The sequence below is a fragment of the Chinchilla lanigera genome, unplaced genomic scaffold (genome assembly GCF_000276665.1).
Source record: "Chinchilla lanigera isolate Chin_1 unplaced genomic scaffold, ChiLan1.0 scaffold00063, whole genome shotgun sequence".
Taxonomy (NCBI): domain Eukaryota; kingdom Metazoa; phylum Chordata; class Mammalia; order Rodentia; family Chinchillidae; genus Chinchilla; species Chinchilla lanigera.
The window spans coordinates 4,569,830-4,591,213 of record NW_004955464.1 but is presented as its reverse complement, the minus strand read 5'-3'; the positions used below and the strand labels follow the sequence as shown (position 1 = coordinate 4,591,213).

The window sequence follows — 21,384 nt, the reverse complement described above, 5'->3', positions numbered from 1 at the left end:
ATGCAGTGCATGGGAGGGGGATTGCTGGATCACATGGCAATCCTGTGTTTATTTCCTGGAGAAACTGCCATAATGTTTTTCCCAGCAGCTCCACAATTTTTCTTTTCCACCAGCAGTGCACAAGGGTTCCGTTTTCTCCACATCCTTGCGGATGTGTGCCACTTTCTGTTTTAATGATGAGTGTCCGTGGGTGGGCTTGGCTTTGGCTTTGGCTTCGAGGGTGAGGAGGAGGAGGAGTTGGGCGGGGAGGGCAGGGAGCAGCGGGTGTTCAGCGGCAGGAAGGAGCTCTCGGAGGAGTCCGTGTCCACCATGTGTCCCTGCGGTGGCCAGAACCTCGTGCCTGCGCCTTTGTCTAAGCCTGGGTTTCCTCTCCTGTGAGGGGCAGGCCAGGGTCCGGCCACTGCAGGGCCTGTGAGCGTGGCCAGCTGCCAGGTGAGGAAGGCGGTGCGCGGGAGGCCAGGCAGTCCGCGGCTGCCTTGCTGCGGTCTGACTCACCCAGGCCCGCCCTGGCCTGCGTGGCCCAGGACTCCTGGCCCAGTGGACCTTGGCTTCGGTCCTCCACTTGCTCCTCCATGAGCTCTGGGGCCCAGGGGCTCGTTGTGGAAGAGGAGGGCAGCCTCGGACTCGTGTGGTTGCAGCAACACCTGGACCGACCAGGCTGAGCCAGGGCCTCACAGCACCTAGTACTGGCATGGTGCCCCCGACATGCCCCAGACACCTCACCACGTCTCCTCCTCCGGGCAGCGCCAGTCACAGCCCTGTCCACCCTGGGCCACCAGCAGGGAAGCAGTGGGGCAGGATTCAAACCCACGTCTCTTGGAGGGTTTGTGGGTCCCTGGAAACGGGGCCTGCGTTTGTCTATTTGCTGTCACTCAGCAAATATTCACAGACACCGAGTGGCAGGAACGAGGAAGACCGTGCTGCCCGAGGGCGTCCAAGGGAAGAGGCACAGCCAACCGTGCTGTTGGGGGCACACACCTGAAACTCCTTCCCTCGCCAGGCAAGCCATACGTGCTTCGGAGTGCAGTTTAGAATTCTTCAGGAAGCCCTCCCGGACTCCCGCGATGGAGCCACAGCCCGATTGCCCCTCTGCAGTCCACCCTCTGCAGGTCCCCAGTTTCCTGAGGCCGAGATGAGCCTTGAGGCGCTTCCCCTCCCGGAGCCCAGGCTGCAGTCAGAAACAGGTCCCCAGAAAAACGATCGAGCTCGGCCGAAGGCTCCACATGAGCACCAGGGGGCGCCGTCGCGCCAGCTGGGGTCACGAAAGATCCCTGGCCCGGCGTGGAAAACCGAACAATGAGAAGCGGGTAGGCGGCGCCCCGGGTCACAGGGCCTGGTTGCCGTGGCAGCCGGGGGCGGGTGGCGGTAGCCAGCGGGGTGCAGACTGGAGAGGCCGCGGTGACAGGAGCGCCACCCTGGCTCCCGGGGGACCTCGCCGCTCAGAGGGTGCGAGCACCATGTCGGTCGCTACCAAGTGGTTCCGAGGGGCGCCCTTTGGGGTGCAGAGCCACAGGTGGGGCCCTCTGCACCCAGGCTGTCGCCCTGCTGCCACCCCCAGCTCCTCTCTGAGGCTGAAAGAGGCAGGATTCCCCTCCAGCTCACTCCGGCTGTACCCGCTTCCAGGCCCTTTTCCCCTCCTGCATTCTTTTTTCTTTTTCCAGTGATGCTGAGGATTGAGCCCAAGGCCTTCACCCTGAGCTACATTCCCAGCCCTTTATATATTTATTAAATTTTGGGACAGGGTCTTGTTAAATGGATAAATTGCCCAGCTTGGTCTCAGTCCTCCTGCCTCAGCCTCCCTGAGTGCTAGGATTATAGGCTCCTGCTGCCATGCCTAGTTTCTGCTTCCTTTAGTAAGTTCCGGAAGCCATTTCCTGAGCACCTACTATGTGCCAGATCCAAACAACAGAGGAGAAAGCCAAAACCCTGACCTCAGGGAACTGACATTCTTATGGGCGGAGGCATCGGATAATGATTGAATAGGTGGCTGTTACTTACGGCCTCCGCGTACATATAACAGGATCCGCTGGTAGTAATCAGGGATTTGGAGAAAAACCAAGCTGGAGCAGGTGCTGGTGGGTGGGACGGAGGCTTGTTGGGTCACAGCCACTGCAGCCCTGCTGTTTATCCTTCCGGGGCCAAAGTCTTCTCCCATGGGACACCCACTCTTCCACCCTGGGCTGCCCAAGCCCTGGCCAGGAGTCAGGCGCTGGGCTCCCATCGGGCCTCTGTCCTCCTAGGTTTGATGTCTCCGCCGTTTATCCCAACCAGAAGAAGTGCAGCACCTTCACGGAGGCCCCGTACTCCCGGAGTCATTCTGTGGAGGTGGTGGGTGTGCGAGCTTTCTGCCGTCTCTGCTCTGCTCTGAATGAGTGACTGTCCCTCCCCGAGCTGTGACGGGGCCAGTGAGGAGGAGCTCACGACTGCCTCTCGATCTCAGTGTGGGAGCATTGCCTGGCCCCCACCCCAGGGCCAGGGTAGCTCCGAGAGCACTTGCCCCGGGGTGGCCTGGCTGGAGTGGCTGGCCCGGCTCTGACTGTGCTCCCACTCAGTCCCACATAGGCCCTGGGACCTACAGCTGCAGGGAGACCTGCTTCAGCAAGAAGAAGCTGAAGAAGGAGGTGGGCACAGGCTGGGCCCGGGCCCAGGAAGCAGCCCGGCTCACCCAGCTGCCCCACTTCCGGTACGAGGCCCTCTTGAAAGAAAGACGGCTGCAGGTGAGGCCCTTGGTGTCCTCCCAGGTGCAGGGGGTCCCCGAAGGAGCACCATCACCCCAGCTCCCTCCTGCGTGGACATTCTTGCGTTTGCAGTTTGCATCTTTCGTTCCTTCTCCCTGGGCAGGCGCAGAAGCTGGGGCCTGGCTCCTACAACCTCAAAGACTTCCTGGAAGAGCTGCAGCAGAAGCCAAGCAGCACGCGGGGGCTGCTAAGCTCCGGGGAGACCCGCTTCTCAGGTCTCGTGGGGGTAGGTGGCAGAGTGGCCCCCGAGTGTGCCCCGAAGCCCCTCCATCCTTGGCTGCTGCGTGCTCCAGCAGGGATGGGTCTGATCCTCTCTGCGTCTCCAGCAGGAAGCCCAGCATGTATTAGGTGCTGGACAGGTTCCTCTACCTATCCCGCCACCTGGGAGGTAGTAACTGAATACCTATGAAGTGCCATGGACTGTCTAGGCGTGGGTGAGGTCCCTGCTCTTGCAGAGTGAATATCCTAGTGGTAGAGACAAAGGCACCAAGAAGGAAATGCATACATAATCAGAGCTTCGAGGACAGTGACACAGCGGAGGGACAGGGAGTGCCACGGGGCAGTCTGCAGCATGCAGTCCGGAAAGGCCTCTGGGGGAGCTGTGGCTCGAGCAAACCCTGCAGGTCCTGAGCGGCAGCTTTGAGCCACCGACTCTCAGTATCTGGGTTGCGGTGTCCAGGCTTGGGACCAGCAAGGCCAAGACCTGAGATGCTTTTCCAAGCAGGCTGGCAGGCAGGGGGCAGCGTTCATCCCCAGAGCCCCCTCCCCGTCTTACTGCCAGGAAACCTGTGAGGGCGGGAGGCTGCTCATCGCCGGCTTGGGGAGCAGGTGCATCTTCAGGTGCTGCAGCTGAAACCGCACCTGGGAAGAGGGACGCTCGGAGCATCCTTACTTCCTGGCTGAAGTGTTCATTGCTGGCACTCAGCAGAGCATGCCACACGCAGCGCTGCACCCTTACGACAGCCTCTGACGTAGGCACTGCCATTGTGTCCACTTTGCAGATGACACAGCTGGAGGTCAGAGGGTGAGTGACCTCAGGGTCGGGTCACAGGGCTACCAAGTGGCCGCAGCAGGATTGGAAACCGAGGCACCCAGTCCAGAGCCGCGGTGCATTCCCGAGAGGCTGAGCACGTTTAGCTCTTGTGTTTGTTCCTTAGTATAGAGGACAGGGTCTAATGTTAGAGCTCGGCCCAGCTGGTGGCAGAGAAGTTGGGGGGACAAGTTGACCACCGTCTCCCTCCTGTGTCCCCAGCCCCCAAGCACTGCGGCACCATCTTTGCTTTTTCTGCCGGGGGGACCTCTTCACCTACTCCTATAGCCATTTTTAGGGATCTGTCTCAGTCACCAAGGTTTAACTTTTAAAAAAAGCTTCCAAGTGACTGACCATTCCTTCATCCTCTCCCCCAAATCAGTCATTCCTCGCTGGGTCCCAGAAGCTCCACCATGGCTGAATTCTCTTAGAATTGTGAGCTTTCCCATGAGCCCAAGTTCAATGCTAAACCTCTGAACTTGAAAGTCTTTGAGGCAGAGTCCGCTATGTAGCCCAGGCTGGCCTTGAACTTAACTTATGTAGCCCAGGCTGGCCTTGGACTTGTGGCGATCCTCCTGCCTCAGCCTCCAGAGTGCTGGGATTACAAGCGTGTGCCACCACGTCCAGTTTGAACTTGAAAGTCTTAAGGCAGACATGAGATTGTGTCGACAACATGCCCAGTACTGATGGCCTCAGTGCCGTCCATAATTCCCAATGCAGGGGTCACTCCAGGACCCGAGGCGTTCTCCATCTGCCCACTCTGGCACCTGGCAAACTCCACAGGCTCAGAAGGAACGTGAGTTTTGGAGCTGGAAGCCTGTGTTGCTCTTTTCTGGAGGTGGGAGTGTGGTTTGGCTGTCTGAAACCCATGTGTTCATTATGAGTGGTGAGCTGGATGTGGTTGCCCACGCCTGTAATCCTAGCTCGTGGGAGGCTGAGGCAGGATGGGTGCGAGTCTGAGGCCAGTGAGGCGACTAGTGAGGTCAAGGCTGGCCTGAACTACATAATAAGATCCTGTTTCTCACACACATACACACACACACACACACACACACACACACATACACACATACACACACCAGATGGCGGTGACTTGGTCTCATCTGGTTGCCATCAGGACCAGGATAGAGCCAGTACATGATTTAGAGGCCCAGCTCCCTACTTTGGGGTTGCTCTAAAACCCACCAGGGCGCAGGGAGCCCTGCAGCAGGCAAGCCTTAGTCTGCTCCCCTGGGGACAAGTGAGCCTGATGTCCCTGCAGGCTGGCTTCCCCAGCAAGGTCCCTGGCTGGCTTGGCTTCCCCAGGACCCGGTTCCAGGTCAAGGTGGGCAGAGCTGAGCCATCTGTGGAGCAGCAGTGACCCCACGTGGCTGATTGGTGCACCTGAGACACCTCACAGTGGCTATCCTCCCTCCAGCTACAAAGACCGTATGCTGCCCTGGGGGTCAGGCCCAGCTCTTCCTTTCCTCCTGGCACCCCACTCACTCCTAGTTAGGGAGCCCCAGAGCCAGGATCAATACAAGGGTCTGGGTTCCTCTGTACCCTAGCACTGTCCACCCACAGAAGGCTGTGCATGGGGCCGCAGGGATAGAAGACGGAGCTACTATGGCCATGGGATGGAGACTCCCATGCTGCTGGGGAGGAAAGGTTTCGTTCCCAGGACAGGGGTGTTGGAGCTGGCTCTGCAGGGTTTGTGGAGCTTTCTACAGCAACAAGGGCGAGGGCCTTCCAGGTGGTGGGAACAGCACAGGCAGCTGCTGGGAGGTCGGGTGGAATGGCCCATGCCCTGGCAGTGGTATGGGGTGAAGGAAGCGAGCAGTGGGCCTGGTGAAGAAGCTGAGTTCGCGGGTGAAGGTGTGAGTGGCGGCGGAGGCTCCCAGGTGACAGTGTTGTGTGTTAGGGCTTCCTCAGATCAGCCAGCACAAAGGCTTGGACTGATGGCCTTCATGTCTCCACCTTCTGCCCACAGAACTACTATCCAGGCCCTGGGAATTATGGGGAGAAGGGCAACCCATACACACAGCTGGAGGAGAAGGCCTGGAACCGGTCCCACGCCGAGGGCCTCATGTGCAAGATGTCCAACAAGCCTCATCCCCAGTCTCATCAGGTATCCCTTGCCTGGCCAGGGTTTCTTACACCCTCCGGACGGAGACGCCCAGGAAGAGGGAACACTGAGGCCTCAGGAGGGTGGTGGACCTGCCTCAGCACTACCCTCTGCTGTGCTGTAGGGGAGCGGCCTGGGGCCCAACACCTACTCCATCAAAAGCAGCATCGACGAGTACCTGGCTCGCTCTGCGGGCACCCGAGGGCCCTATGACATTTTCTCCGGTGACAGAAGCAAGCCCCTGCCTTATGGACATTACTCTGAGCAGGTGTGCACCTGGGGGCTTCGGGGGCATCCCCAGCAAGATGGGAGATGACACTGATCAACCCCAGCAACACCACTCCATGTGCTAGGTGCTGCCATCAGCTCCTGCCAGGGTGACTATGGCTCCCGTATCAGATGAGGAAACTGAGACGCGCAGGATAGCAGAGGCAGAGCCCGAGGGCCTATGTCCAACTCCTTGGCCAGCTCCCTGGGCCAGCACATACTGGGCTAGGGGTGTGGATGGCCCATGATGGCAGAGCTGAGAGGACACTGGCCATGGGGCCTTCGGGGACCTTGAGGACACAGGCATGGGTGTCCTGCTGTCTGGGAGGCACCTCCAAGGCCAGGGGGGCTGCTTCGCGGCAGTGCTCTGTTAAACAAGGCAGAGGCCGGGAGGGGTGGGACGGGAAACGTAGTTTTAGCTCCCTGGCCTCCTTTCCTGCCTCCACTGAGTTCCTGTTGTGTGATTGCAGAGCTTGCTGCACTTTGCTTTCTTCCTGCTCACAGCTGGGACTCAGAATTTTCCTAATTACCCGTGTATTCTGTCCCCTCATGGACTCCTGTATGATCAGGTTCGCTAATAGTCCAAGGGGAGAGAGGACCGGCCCCACGGAACTCACATTCTAACAAATGAGAAACGGCCACCAATGAGTTCAAAAAATAACTCTGGAGTGTTAGCAGGTGACAGATGCGGCGGCAGAAGATGTCAGGAGAGCTGGGGGTGGGGTGGGGGCTAATGCAAAAAACACTTTGGGGCCACATGGTGGGAGTCATGGTAGGTACTTCCTTGTTGCTGGGACAAAAGATTTGATACACAGCTTAAATCAGGAGAGGTTTATTTGGGCTCAGAGTTTGCAGAGATTCCAGTTATAATCCCCTGGCACCAAGGCAGGGTGGTATGGCAGAGGAGAAACAGCTCATGGCAGGGCAGCAGGAAGGACAGAGATGAAGGGAGGAGGAGACAGACCCTTCCAGGCCACGCCTCTGGTGACCCTCCTCCTCCACCAGGCTTCACCTCCCAAATCACGTTTAGCTATAAACTCACCCACCACTGAGTCTAACACCGTCATAAACCAGTCATCTCCCCAAAGGCCCGCCTCTGAGTGCATGAGGGCTTGGGGGACGTTTAGGTACAAGCCTGTGCCTTGTGATCCGGCTGCTCCCCTGGGACCTCCTAGACCTCCCAGTGATCAGCCACAAAAATCACCATCCTGCTCAGTGCAGCAGGAGCCCCAAGGACCCTCCACAGGCAGCACCCCCTCCAAGTGAGCAGTCATTTTGTTTGTTGTAATAGAATATTTAGGGTAACTTTAGGTTCACAGTAACATTGAGAGGCAAGTACAGAGAGTTTCTATTACCTCTGCTTCCCCCACCACACAGGCACCCCCACTGTCTACATTCCCCACCAGAGGGGTGCATTTGTTCTGGCCACAGGACTCACAGTGACACTATACTGTCGCACCAAGTCTGTAATTTATAAGGGGGTTGACTCTTGGTGGTGTTTATTCTGTGGATTTCGACAGATGTGTGATTGTATCCCCCACTGTGTTATCTTACGGAATAGTTTCACTCTGTTAGGAATCCCCTGTGTTCTACCACTCACCCTGGCTTTTCCTTATTTGAACCTAGAACAGTGCCTGACTTGATAATGTCCAATGATCAAGGGGAAGATAGAAGGAATGGGTACAGCACTGACTGCCCCTCCCCTGCCCAACCTGCCGGTGGATGGGCGTTAGTGCCTTCACCTCCATCCAGCTGCCAGGGGACATTGCTCGGGCAGGGTCGTGGGTGAGACCTCCTTGTCCTTGTCACTCAGACTGCTGGGGAGCATTGAGAAAGGGGTCTCTTGAGTTCCCTGGCTGAACACCTCTTTCTTTCTGCTTTTCAGAAAAAAAAGCCCAGGGAACTGATGAATTTCCAGAGTTTTGTGGAGGAACTTAACTCACGTTACAAGAAGAAGCATGGGGTTTTTTCAAAGCTTCCCCGAAATCCGGACCCTTCCCCAGAGAGGATTAACTGGTCCCCTCTTAGCCAGTGTCCCCGGAAACTAGTCAGTATGCCTGTCAATCCACCATGCTCAGAAGGCAGCTGTCCTTTGGGCGGGGCGAGGAGGGTGCTATCAGGCCCCCCGGCTTTCCAGTCATGGTCTTGCACTTACCAGTCCCTCTGGGCAAGCCTCATCTGACCTCAGCATAGCAGGATCAGGGTGGGAATTAGATGGGGCTCCTATAGCATGGTGCCTGCATCCAAGGATGTTTTGCCAGTGCCCTCAGGAACTGGGAAGAGGGCAAGGGGAGACCCAGCCAGGACAGAGGGGGCTGGCGTTCTGAGGTCTGCCACCTGCTCGGGCCAGGGAGTGGTGGGCCAAGGCCGTGCCCTCCACAGGAGGGAGGGAGCAGCCATACTTTGACCAGGCCCTGGGCCTCTCTGGTCAGGTTCCCTGGGGCAAGAGAGGAAGGAACAGGGTACCAACCTTCCGGACGCCTGCTGGCCACTTTCCAACCCTTCCCCACAAGGAGAGATTCCAATTTCCAATTCACAAAAGGACATTGAGGCCTGGAGGGGGCACTGGGGAGGAATGTCACTCCCAGGCTGCTGTGTGGAGCGTGTCTCCCAACCCACCCAACCATGAGGGCCCTCGGGGACCTGAAAAGAGGCATCTCTCTGGCAGGGCATAGAGTGGTGGCATGGGTCACGAGGACACTTGCCTTAAGACCCAGCCCTGCTATGTTGGCCACTGCTGCTGGGGCCTTTCCACTTTCCTTCCTTCCCCTTAGGCTACTTCTGGTCCAGGTACCTGGCTTCCCCAGGAGACAGCATGCAAACATGTGAACCCGCCACCATTCCCCTTGGCCTCAGAGCGCTCAGGCGTAAAGGCATGCCAGACAGTTCCAGAGATCTGGGTGAGTGGGTCACGGTGTGGGATGGCAGGGAACTCTTCTTCCTCTACCGACAGCCTCCTCCCTTCTTGCCCCTGGGCACCAAAGCTTGGAGGGAGTCAGGCGCCACCTCGCTTTCTTCTTGGATGCTCTTGCTGGTGTAGTTCTCCAAGGCATCGATTTTCCAACTTGAGTAGGTGTCAGCATCACTGGAGGGTTGTTAACACACAGATCACTGGGTCGTGCCAGGAATTCTGACACAGTAGGCCTGGGAGAGGGCTGAGAATTTGCATTTCTTTTTTTTCTTTTTTTTTTTGAGACAAGGCCTCACTACACAGCCCCTGCTAACCTCAAACTTGCTACGTAGCTCAGGCCAGCTTCAAACTTAGCATCCTCCTGTCTCAGCCTCCCATGTGCTGGGATTGCAGGCATGGATGGGTCCCCATGCTCAGCTGGTGACGATGGTGACTGTGCTGTTCCAGGGACCACACTGTATGAAGCAGTTGGCCAAGTGATATATCACAGCCATTCTCTTATTGTCCCAAAGAAGTCCCTGCCCTCCTCCTTTTTGCCTTGTCTTGGGTCCTCTGGGACAGGCGGGGTACTGGCCATGTCTCACCCCTGGCTGAGCCAGTCCCTCTTCTGCCCCCTTCTTCCTCTGCCCTCTTCCCTGTCCCCTGTGTGTTATGTGACCTTCAGGCTGTTGGTGTTCTTAGCTCAGTTCTTGGGTTCTGTGTGTCTGCCTCCTCCATAGACGCAGCTGGCCGTGGGCTCAGACCTCATCCTCTTCCTTGCACCTGCCCCTTCAGTCTATTTTCTTTTTAAGTTTAGATCTTGCAGTACTGGGGATGGAACCCAGGGGCTCCCATATGCTGGGAAAGAGCTCTAGCATGAGGCTACATCCCCAGTCCTTTCTATAATTTCATTTTGAGACAGGGTCTTACTAAACTGTGTAGGCTGGGCTCAGACTTGCCATTCTGATTACAAGTGCGTGGCACTCTGCCCAGCCCTCCTCAGTTTTTAGGTGCACTTTGCAATGGAATCTAATAATCACACAGAAAGGTGTGGAAATCATAAACGAACAGCTCCATAAATGGACACAAAATGGCCCTCTCCTCGAGAGCATGGTGGGCACATTCCCAGCCCCCCAGGATCCCTGCAGGTGTCCCCGATAGGTAGCCCTGCCCCGACTCCAGGAGCACGTAGGAGTTTGGCCTGGTTTGAACAGCTTTCTATTTTCAAGGTCTCTCCTGGTTTCCCCAGGTACATCTCTCTTGTAATTTACCCAGTCTCTGCCTCCTGCCCCAATATGCACCCTAGGGGCCCCAAGTAACATGTTTAGATTAACCAGGTGTGGTGGCACACACCTGTGATCCCAGCTCCTCTGGAGGCTGAGGCAGAAGAATCACAAGTTTGAGGCCAGCCTGGGCAACTTAGTGAAGCCCTGTTTCAGAATAAAAAGGGCTGGGGGTATAGTTCAGTGGAGGAGCACAGCTGGGTTCAGTTCTGCATACTGAAGGGAAAAAGAAAATAAGGTTTTTGGACTAGGACCAGGGTCCACATTGCACCACAAGGCTGGCCACCTGCAATAGGAAGAGCCAAGGTAAGGGCTGGGTTTCAGTGGCGGGATGCCCCCAGTAGGGGGCGCCCCCAGACAGAAGGTGGTCAGCGGGATGCTGGCCTACACTCTAGGCCCTCACTCCCGCATCGCTTGTCCTGGACGGCCAGTTCCTGTCCTGCACGGCCAGTTCCTGTCCTGCTGTGACTCTGCCCTCCCTGTGTCACCTTACACATCTCCTCTGTGAGCAGATGTCTGGTGTGTTTCCTAGGCTGCCTTATGTGGGGCCAGGCACTTGGTGGCTTAAAACCACAGAAAAGAACCTTCCCACAGCTCCAGAAGCTGGAAGGCTAAAATCCAAGCTTCCCTCTGAAACCTGTAGGGAGAATTCCTCCTTCTTCCTTGCCGTGTGAAAGCATCATGCCAATCTCTGCCTCTGTGTGTGGCTGATTTCCCTGAGTACTTCTCCCTCCACCCGCCTCCCTCCCCCTCCCTTTCTTTGAGACAGGGTCTTGCTATATAGTTCAGGCTGGCTTGAATTCACCATGTAGCTCAGGCTGGCCTTGAATTTGTGGTGATACTTCTGCCTCAGCCTCCTGAGTACTGAGACTACAGGCATGCACCACCTCACCTGGAATGGGTTTCTCATAAGGATGCAAGTCACAACTTTTGGTGTAGCTCATTGCTAGAGCACTGGCTTATTATTCGTGAGGCCCTGGGTTCTGCTCTATTCCAGTATGACCTTATCCTGTTAACTACATCTGCAGTGACCCTCTTCCCGCGTAATTGCCACTCTAAGGGCCTGGGGTCAGGACTCCAGCAAATCTTCTAGGGAGACACAGTTCAACTCCTAAGAGCTGGGGGAGGCAGGAGCCCAGGGAGAGGCAGGAGCCCGGGGAGGGGCGGGGGCCTGAGATTCAGTCTGTGAACCAGGCTTGCTGATGCCCTGCTGTCCCCCTGCCCCCTGTGCAGAACCCAGTAGGGGTGGGCCGCTACCTCAACATCATGAGGATGGAGACCAAGGACACAGGCAGTGGTACCGGTCCCTGTACCTGGGTGGATCTAAGCACTACCCTGCAGACCCAGCTTGGGACAGGGTCCTGCAGTGAGTGTGGCCAGAGTGTCAGGAGAAGGGCAAGGACAGGAGACCTGGCCTGGGCTGGGCTGGGGTCCCTCCTGGCTGCTGCCCCTCATGCCAGCCAAATGGCCGAGGCGGTGGAGAGAACAATTCAGATTCTGCCTGTGCCACCCATGGGCTGTGTGAGGTGGGGTATATTCTTTAACTGCTCTGGTCCTCATTCCCTTCAGCTGTCAAATGAGCAGATGGCTGAGGGGATGCAAATGAGGCGGTCTATCTAAAGCTCTTGGTAAGGCAAAGTCCTCATTCTAACTCAGTCCTCCACCCACAGCCCACATAGGCCGGGCTCAGCCGGGCTGGCTTTGCCACATGCAGTCTGTTCCCTGGTGCTCATGACTCATCTCAGGAGGTTATTTTAAACCTAAAAAATAAGAGGTGTTACAAGAGTTTTAGGGCAAAAGTCCTGGATCTGGCTCGGGAGGGCCCAACGACTAGACTCCACCACTTACCCCAAAACACCAGTCTAGGAGTCGAGCATGGTGCAGGGCAGGAGAGGAGCTGTCATCACTGTGGCCTGGCGGGAAGGACAGAGAAAGAGGCTCAAGATCTGTCCTCCAGGGGCCGACCGGACAGGAGCATTGGGCTGTATAGAGAAGCGGAACAGGGCGAGGGCTGGGAGTTCGTGTAGCTGCAGGGTAGGGAATCCCAGTCAGGTCGTGGTCTGGTTGATTGGTGTCTCAGGGCTGGTTCTGGGGATCCTGAGAGAGTCACCTGCATGAGGGGACAGCTCAATTCCCATGGACAGATGGCCACTCCTGCTCCGGGGAAGCCTCGGTTCCCATGTGGGGGCGACCTCGTTCTAGGGTGGCAGTGAGGCTGTGTTGTTCCTGGAATCTGAGGTGTCTACGAGTTTAGGACATTGACTCGAGACTTCCAGGGGGTCTGGACGGGAAGGAGTGAAAGCTGGCAACTGGATGTCTCTGAAAGTTAAGAGAAAAAACAATAATGATAGAATTTCAAAACAAGATAATAGGAGACTAACAATGGTTAATATATTGCATATTATTATCTTCAAAGTAGGTTCTCAGATTACAAGATGTAGGCATGAAAGATTCTGTCTTTTTTTGGACAGGGTCTTTTTATGTAGTTCTGGCTGGCCTTGAACTCACAGCGAACCTCTTGCCTCAGTCTCCGGAGTGCTGGGATTACAGGCTTGTGCCACCACACCCAGCTATTTACTCTTATTTCAGGGTCCTCAGTCTTGAAAGAGGATGAGATGGCCTAGGTCAAGTTAAGACCAGTAAACCTTGTAATGTTCCTTATGTGACAAACACGCTTGGCCAGGTTTTGTCTGATTGATTGGTGTCTCAGGGCTGGCTCCTGATATAGAGAGCTGATCGGAGATCTGGCCAAGTTTCAAGGCCCAGTTACCCATTAGGCAGCTATAGGCCTGTGCTCTGAGTCCCTATTACAGAAGTGCCTGAAACACCATGACATACTATATAAAGAACATGCAAATATTAGCTGCTGCTATATTTTATTGGTATATGAAGCCAACTGTTGGCTCAATTTCAGAACTTTTGAAGTGTGAATAAACATGCACTTTAAAATTGAGCATTTTGGTTTTGGGGAATTACAGTGAGAATATCAGAACCAGATTCTGGGGGGCAGATTACTCTGGGAGAGGCAGCTTTTGAATACAATTTTAAAAACTGTTTCTTTTTTTTTTTTTTTTTTTTTGGTTTTCTTCCGGTACCAGGAATTGAACTCACGACCTTGTGCTTGCCAGGCAGGTGCTTTGCCACTGAGCTAAATCCCCAGCCCCTTAAAAACTGTTTCATCAAGATAGTTGTGTCTTCTTCCTCCTTGACTTCCTCCCTTGTTTTGGTGGATTCATGAGAAAGGGCAGTGGGAGGAAAGATTTTGATTGATTGCATGCCTGAAAATGTTTTGCACTTTTCTCACTTGCACAGCTGGTTCATGGTTTGGCTGGAAATAAAATTCTAGGGTGGGAATAATTTTCCCTTGGAATTTTTTTTAATGGTGAGGATTAAATCCAGGGCCTTTGCACTGAGCTACATCTCCAGCCTTTCTAAATGTTTTAAAAGTTTGAGGCGGGATCTAAGTTGCTAAATTTTCCAGGCCAGGGCTAGAACTTGCTATCCTCCTACCTCAGCCTCCCAACGTGCTGGCATTAATAATACACACCACTGTATCCGGGCTCCTTTGGAATTCTGCAGACTTTGCTCCTTGCTTTCTAGCCTCCAGAGTGGTTGTGGAGAAGTCTAGTGACATTTTGACTCTGTTGTTTGTATGTCACCTGCACTTTCCTTTCTGAATGCTTCGGGGGCTTTTCTCTGTCCGCTATGCTCTGATCTCATGGTGATGGGAGTTGGCTTCTTCCTCTCTAGTGCTGAGCACTTGGTGGGCTCCTTCCATCTGGCTACTCAGCACCTTCTATGATGGAAATTTTACTTTGAGTTTTTGTCTTTGTGGATTTTCTCTCTTCTGTTTTCTCTTCATTGTAGATGAGCACTAGATGTTCTGGTTTGACATTCTCATACACATTCATTCATTTTCTTATCCTCCACCTCTGCCTTTTCTGTTCTATTTCTTTCTGGCAAATGTCCTTGCCCTTGTTTTCCATCACAACTATTTCCTGTTACACTTTTGTCTATCATACTTTTTAATTTCCAAGAGCTCTTTTGTGTTATGGATTGTTCTTTTTTCGGCACCACGTCCTGTGTCATGTATTAACTGTGTTTTTTATCCAGGGTGTGGATTACAGTTTTCCTTATGTTCCTGGCTCCCTGCGTTGTCTCCAGTTCTTCCAAGTTCCTTTTCTTCACTTGCTTGTTCACATGAAGAGGAAAGCACTGACAATGCCGTGCATGTGTGTGTGAACGGGGTCTGTCTGATAGTAGCTGGGGATCATTCATTCCATTATGGATGGCAGGACCTTCTGACCCAGAGACTGCAGAGACAAGACGGGGCCAGCTATTGCAGGCACACTCCCTATCACACAGGCAAAGCTTTATGGAGTCAGGGTGGAGTCACCTGAGTTGCAGCTTTGGCTGAAGGAAGTCAGCACTGGTCAAGAGAGTGATTAGGTTGCCCTAGAACAAAAGGAGCAGCACATTTTTAAAATCTGCTGGGCCGGGTGCAGTTCTATAATATGTTCCTTCTCGGGGTGGATGCGGGCCACTAGGTGGTCATGACCACCTTGTCCTCAGCTCTTGCATTTTTTGTAGTTGACACCCTTCACCTTTGCAGACATCCCAGCCATATGGGTCTGCACCCTAGGATAGGGTGGAAGGACACAAAGTCCTTGTAAGATAGAGAAGCATCTGACTCTCCCGGTTTCCAATGACGGCTCAGGGGTAGGAGGGCGAGGAGTTTTGTTATTGGTTTTTAGAGTCCTGTACAGATTCTTTCAGGGTTCTTGTTGTCCTGGACAAAGAATTGAGCAAGACATGTGAGAAAAGTAGCAAGGATTTACATTTATTGAGGGTGGAAAAGAAATATGCTCTGCAGAGTGAGAACGGACCACTGAGAAAGTTTACAGTGGCCATGAAGTTAATAGCAGAGGGTTTTGTATCTTCTATTCCTCAGTCTGAAGTCAGACCTCAGCTGCCCTAGCAAAATACCACTTGATTTTGTGCCAGTTATAAATGAAGAATTGAAGACAGTATTTTCTGATTGATCTGAGGTGCAGGGTTTGGAAACTCTGTTCAGCACATGTGTTTTGGGTCTCTGTGATTGACAGGTCATGCCCACTTTCTCAGCCAGTTTCTCCCACCCTAATCTCCCTATCTCATTTCCCCCTGAGAGGCACATCCCCCATGCTTCTTTATGAGATGCTGAGGGAATGGAGGTCTCTATCTTCATATAGCTGCTTCCTGCTGAAAGGCTGTAAGCCCTATGTACTGGAGATTATGTGCTCTCCAACTACCTTGGAATGCTGCGCTCACCAGCTGGGCTGGAAAAATACCTGTCCATAGATAAGGAGAAAAGGATATCTATATGTCAAGAACTCTTGAGCTCCCTATTCAGTGGGAGAAAGCTTGATGAATTTTTCAGGAGAATTATGGACTATAGTGGACATCACCTGAAGCCTTGAATGGATAAACTTCACTATTACCTGGAGGAGGCAGAGCTTGAATATGAAAAGGAGGAGATCAGAATATTTCCTGGTCTGACTTAAAAGGTGGATTATTACAGATCTAGCAATTGGAGACATTATTTTTCTGTGCTATTATTTAGTAGAAGTTTTCTAGGGAGTTTAATTTCCATGCTTCCTGTGGAAAAGACAGCACGGTGAAGAGGGCTATTAAATAAACTACCAAGAACCTGAGAGCTATAGCCCTAGCAAGATTACCTATATTACTGATCCAGTTAAATGAAGGAATCCCTATACAGGTGCGCATTTAAGCCATGGTGGCTCAGGGGTCATTAGTGACTATTTGTCTGCATCTAGAGCAGTACTGGAGCCTGGCTTTATGGAAAGGAGCCTCAGATCTTGCACAGGTACACAGGAGGAGCTTTCTTCTTTTGGGTGGTCCTTTCCCTCAGGCAGTTCAGGCAGGGGGTGGCTTTATTGTAGAAAGGTGAATCCAATTATCTATCTCTGCCACTTTTGCTGCAGTGGGTGTGGCAAGGATCACTGAGAAAAGCGCCTTTCCACTTTGGTTTTAATTGGTCTGCAGGAGTCCCTTTCCAGGTTTTAATGAGCTCTTGGTCTCCAGGGCAGACCCTAGGTGGTTCTCCTGGGCCAGGAGCTGGCAGGACTTTGTTCCCAAATAGTTGGGTAGCTTGCTGTAGTTAGCTCAGATTAATAAGATACTGTAAGAGTCTTGTGGCCTCTGGGTCCGCTACCATATCAAAAGATAGCAAAGGCCTCCCATATAGCATCTCAAATGGACTCATATTTAGCCCAATTTTGGGGTGTTCTGAATCCTCACGAAGGCTGTTGGCAATAATCAGAGGCAAGACTCAGAAGTCTCTTGGCAGAGTTTTGCTGGAGTTTGCTTTAGGGTCTGGTTGGCTTTTTCAACTTTCCAGAGGGCTGAGGTCTCCATGTAGAATGAGATGGTAATTTATTCCTAAAGGCTTGGTCACTGAGTTACTTGAGAGGTAAAAGAAGACCCATTGTCACTCTGAAGGGACTGGAGTAGTCCAAGCCAGGGGATGATTTTTTGGAGAAGTACTCTTGACTACCTGCATATCCTTCTCTGAATGGGTACAGACGCCCTCACTCTAACCTGTAAAGGCATCAGGATCTATTTACATCCTCTGCATGGTGTGTAGGTAAAGTCTAATTGCCAGTCCTCCCCAGGGTAGGTTCCTCTCCTTTGAGTTCTGGCAAAGGAGGTGGTCTGGGCATCAGAGTTATTGTAGGCACAGATCGGGCAAGCTTTGTAGTCCTGTTGGGTGGCTGCTTCTATAAGTCCTAGTCTTGTGAAAATTTGAATGACCATTTCCAATGTAGCATCTCTTCCTATATGGAAAGAATTATTCCATTGTGTCCCTTGAGGAAGTTTGTTTTCCAAATACCACTAAAGTCCCTTTTTAATTCCTTCTTGTCCTAAGTTCTATTTATCTTCCTAGTGGGTATAGACTGATTTTAATAGTTCCTCAGGAACTGGGAACAAGGTCAGGGTCTTGAGAAGCTGTAAGGCTGCCTTTCATGCCTATCAGCCTTTTGATTTCCCAAGGAGACTAGACACGTCTCTTTGGTGTCCTTTGCAGTGAATAACAGCAACCTTCTTGGGAAGATAGATTGCCTCTAGGAGTTGTAGAATTTCTTTCTTGTGCTTTATAAGTGATTATTAATTAGGAAGCCCCTTTTGTTCCAGATTGCTGCATGGGGATGTAGGGTATGTAAGGTATGGAGTCTGTGTAAATATTTAGCCCCTTGCCTTTTCCTAATATCAATGCCTGAGTAAGGGCTATGAGCTCTGCATTTTGAGAAGAGGTCTCCAGGGGAAAGGGAAGGAGTCTGGCTCCAAAGACCTATTGTGAACTGACAACTGCATAACCTGCCTTTCAATGTCTTTTTGGGCAAATCTACTTCTATCAGTGAACCAGCACTCCTTAGGGTCATAGAGGGACAGGTCACTGATGTCTTGCCTGTTTGCATAGGTCTTGGGTGTCACCTGTTCACAAGAGTGGCTACCCTTTGAGCCTGTAGGCATCAGTGAGGCAGGATTAAGCATAGTGCAAGTCTTTATGGGTAACCTCAGGGGTGTCTGGAAGCATGACCTGGTATGTACTTATTTAGCCATTCCCCTGTCAATCACAAGTAACCCTTTGTCTCAAGAATAGCTCTGGCATGATGGGGAGTCAAGACTTCTAGTTTTTGCCCCAAAGTTAGCTTTGTAGCTTCTTTTGTTAACATAGCTGCAGTTACTATTGCCCTCAGGCGGGGTGGCTATCCAGCAGCCATTCTGTCTAATATTTTTGAAAAGTCTGCCATTGGCAGGGGTTCTTGTCTCAACCTTTGGATCAGGACATCTAAACCAGTTCCTCTTTTTTTCCTGATATGTAGCAGAAGAAGGGTTTTGTCTCCTGGGACATTGTGCTTCCTCATATCTCTTCTTTGTTGAAATGTATCCAAATGTTCTGTACCTTAAAAAAAATGGGTTTCTTGTTTTGAGAGTTCTTTAGATACTCTAGGCATAAGTCCTTTTACCCAGAAGTGTGTTTGCAAATCTGTTTTTCTGCTCAGAAAGATTTTAATGGGAAGTAGCTCTCGTGTTTTTAAAAACTTACTCTGTGTCATTATTGGGTGGGAGAATGGAGTTAGGAGGGATAGAGACAAAGAAGTCACCTATAAGGTCCAAGTGAGAGATGAGGCTCAGGCCAAGCCAAGGGCAGAGGAGACCGTGGGGAGAAGGGAAGAGGTGAAAGCCATGGAGACCCGGTGGATGGCAGGAAAGACCCCTTTTACCCTATGGGCCCTCTTTTGCATCTTCTTACCTTTCTTCCTTTGACAAATATTTGTGGATCACCTGCTGAGCACCAGGTCATGAGCTAGGCATGGGGCAGATACCAAGGAAGAGCCCAAATGCTGCTGTCATGGTGGAGAAGACAGGCAGCAAATGACGGCATAAAGTGTATACTGTAATGGCTGCTGAATTGATGCACACAGCCAGCGCTTCCTGTGGGAATGCTGCCTTTCAATGGCTCAGGGGACCAGGGACCACAGTCCTCAGAGTTCTATTCCTAAGACAGAATCCAAGCAGTGAGAGAAAAGTGGGATTGAGGTCAGGAGCTCTGGGCCTGAATTCTGGCCCTGATGCTGGTCTCCAGGGTGACCTCAGGCACACTCCTGCCTCTCTCTGGCCCTTGGTTGCCTTCCCAAGATCAGGCTGCATGATCTTTCAAACATTATGATTTTTAATTGAAGTTCTTAAAAACCAATCTGAGAGCTTTGATGAACTGAAACAGGCACAAAGAAACAAGATCTCCTCCTTAGAATCAGGTCCTTTGTTGGAAAAGGTCTGGAGTCACCAATTTGGGCTCTCATCCAATGTAAGACCCTGGGAAGTGCAACCAGTAGGTGCCTATTCATCTTGTGTGGGTGCCCCCACCCTGGGATGGGGAGCCCGCTCCCTTCCAAGGGATCACATCCATGTTTTCTTTTTCTGTCTTTTTAAAGGGAAAGGATTACACCTGTTACGAAGGGCAAGTGCCGTCCAGCTGTGGATTATAACTCAGATCCCACTCCTTAGAGCCTCATGGAAAGAACAACCTGTAACCCAAGGCCCAAAGACAAATCTGGTGGTGGGAGGATGGGAATGGGATTCTTGGGGGAAAGATACTTGATGCGTGGGAGGGGGAGAGATGTGGAGGGGTCACCCTGGTGAAGCCATAGACCAGCTGTTGGGACAGCTGGGGATGGATACATTCTGTTACAAGAGATCAGTTGTCCTGGGAATTCCAACCAGCCAGTGACACGAATGTGGGAGCCCAGACAGCAGATGAACCTACAGACTGGAGTGTGGGTGACCCCCATAACCCTCCTACTGTAAGACCAGAGTGCTGGCTCCCTCTCATTAAAGTCCAAAAGGAAGGGGCAGAGTGTAGCCTATGTCACATGTAGCCCTAGGCCACTGCAAGAATACCCCACCCCTTCTCAGGATCTCTGGATGCTCAAGGGGCCTCTTGCCTGTGTCTAGTCATTGGGCACAGCTGGTAGCTCTACCCCCAGTGTGGCTCAAAGGCAGGCCTGGGGGTAGAGGCCTGGGGGGACGGTTGGTGAGCACATCCAGTTTCTTCATCAGTGTTTCTCATCAGTAAGCGACTGGCTGGGATGGGTAGTGGGCCATCCCTAGAGAAGATCCTGGGACCCCACAGCTTCAGCCACAAAATCTGCAGAACAATAAAAATACTTCACTTTCTTCTGAGTGTGTCTTACTTTCTCTCTTATGTCAAATCAATTGTTTTAGACAAAAGTAAAACCATCAACAACAAATCATCTACTTAAAAAAAAAAATTAAGCCAGGCATGGTGGTACACATCTGTAATATCAGCACTCAGGAGGCTGAGTAGGAGGATCACCAAATTTAGCAAGGTTACAGGAAGTAAATCCAAGATACCAAAACCAACTCTTTCTGTATAGCAGCAACACACAATCAAAAATTGGAAATATAAAATGTCATTTATGATAGCATCAAAACTATGAAATACTGCCAGGCATGGTGGTGCATGCCTGCAATCCTGGCACTTAGGAAGCTGAGGCAGGAGGATCACTGTGAGTTTGATGCCAGCCTAGGCTACATAGTGAGTTCAGGGCCATCCCAAACTGCGTAGTGAGATCCTGTCTCCAAAAATCCAGAACCAGAACGAAACATAAACATCTATGAAATTCTTAGGTATGAATTTGACAAAAGGTGTGTAATAGCTGTACACCAAAAGTGACAAAACATTTCTGAGACATTGAAGAAGATGTAGAGGGGAGTAGATGTAGTATGTTCCTGAGTCAAAAGACTATGTCAGGCTGTCAGTTTCCCCAAAACTGATCTCTAGATTCAATCGAAGTCCAATAAAAACCTCTGTGATTTTTTTTACGCTGTGACCTTGTGAAAAAGTTAACAGAGTGGGCCTAGAGATGTCATAGCCTATAAGGTGGTAGAGCACTTATCTCACATATGCAAGACCCTGGGTGTTTTACATTTTTAAGAAATCTTTGGTCTTTATCTTACTTCATGGCACATAGCTCCTGAGACACTTGGAATTTCCGGAGAGATGTCTTCTGTATGCTAAGTAGATCGTCTGGTGGCTGGAGGTCCCTAGGTAGCTTTAGGATGAGGATCAGTCACCAGAAAGACCTAAGCCCTACTGCACAGTTGGCGCTTCCAGACCTACCACCTCAGGAGCTGGGGAAAGAGGCTGAAGGTTGAGTCGGTCACCGATGGTCAGTTACATCATGTCATGCTCAGGACTGACACCTCCTTAAAAACCAAAGTGGACAGGACTGGGAGTTCTCAGATGCGAGCATGTGGAGGTGCTTGGAGGGTGGCACTTGGGAAAGGCATCGAGTGCTTCTTCTTTACCAATGCCTGCCCCAGGCAGGTCACGACTAAACCAACCCAACTGTACGGTCAAGGATGTGCCTTTTCTTCTGTGCTAGTTGTACCTCAGCAAACAGCTGTAGTTTGGGAGAAAATAATAGCTAAGTGCAAAGTAGGATGCTGGATAGGATTCTGGAATAGGAAAGGAGCTATGGTGT

At 52.0% G+C, this 21,384-nt stretch overlaps 1 protein-coding gene across 1 annotated transcript; it reads left to right on the top strand.

Moving 5' to 3' along the window:
- Positions 1–1,334: 1,334 nt before the first annotated feature.
- Positions 1,335–20,053, top strand: LOC102025445 (chromosome unknown open reading frame, human C1orf177). Its single transcript, XM_005398511.2, is given in 11 exon segments — positions 1,335–1,513; positions 2,241–2,328; positions 2,553–2,717; positions 2,842–2,964; positions 5,738–5,875; positions 5,997–6,140; positions 8,025–8,186; positions 8,914–9,039; positions 11,546–11,597; positions 11,600–11,678; positions 19,312–20,053. Coding segments are annotated over 11 exon segments (1,206 nt in total). The 5' UTR covers positions 1,335–1,457; the 3' UTR covers positions 19,385–20,053.
- Positions 20,054–21,384: the final 1,331 nt, after the last annotated feature.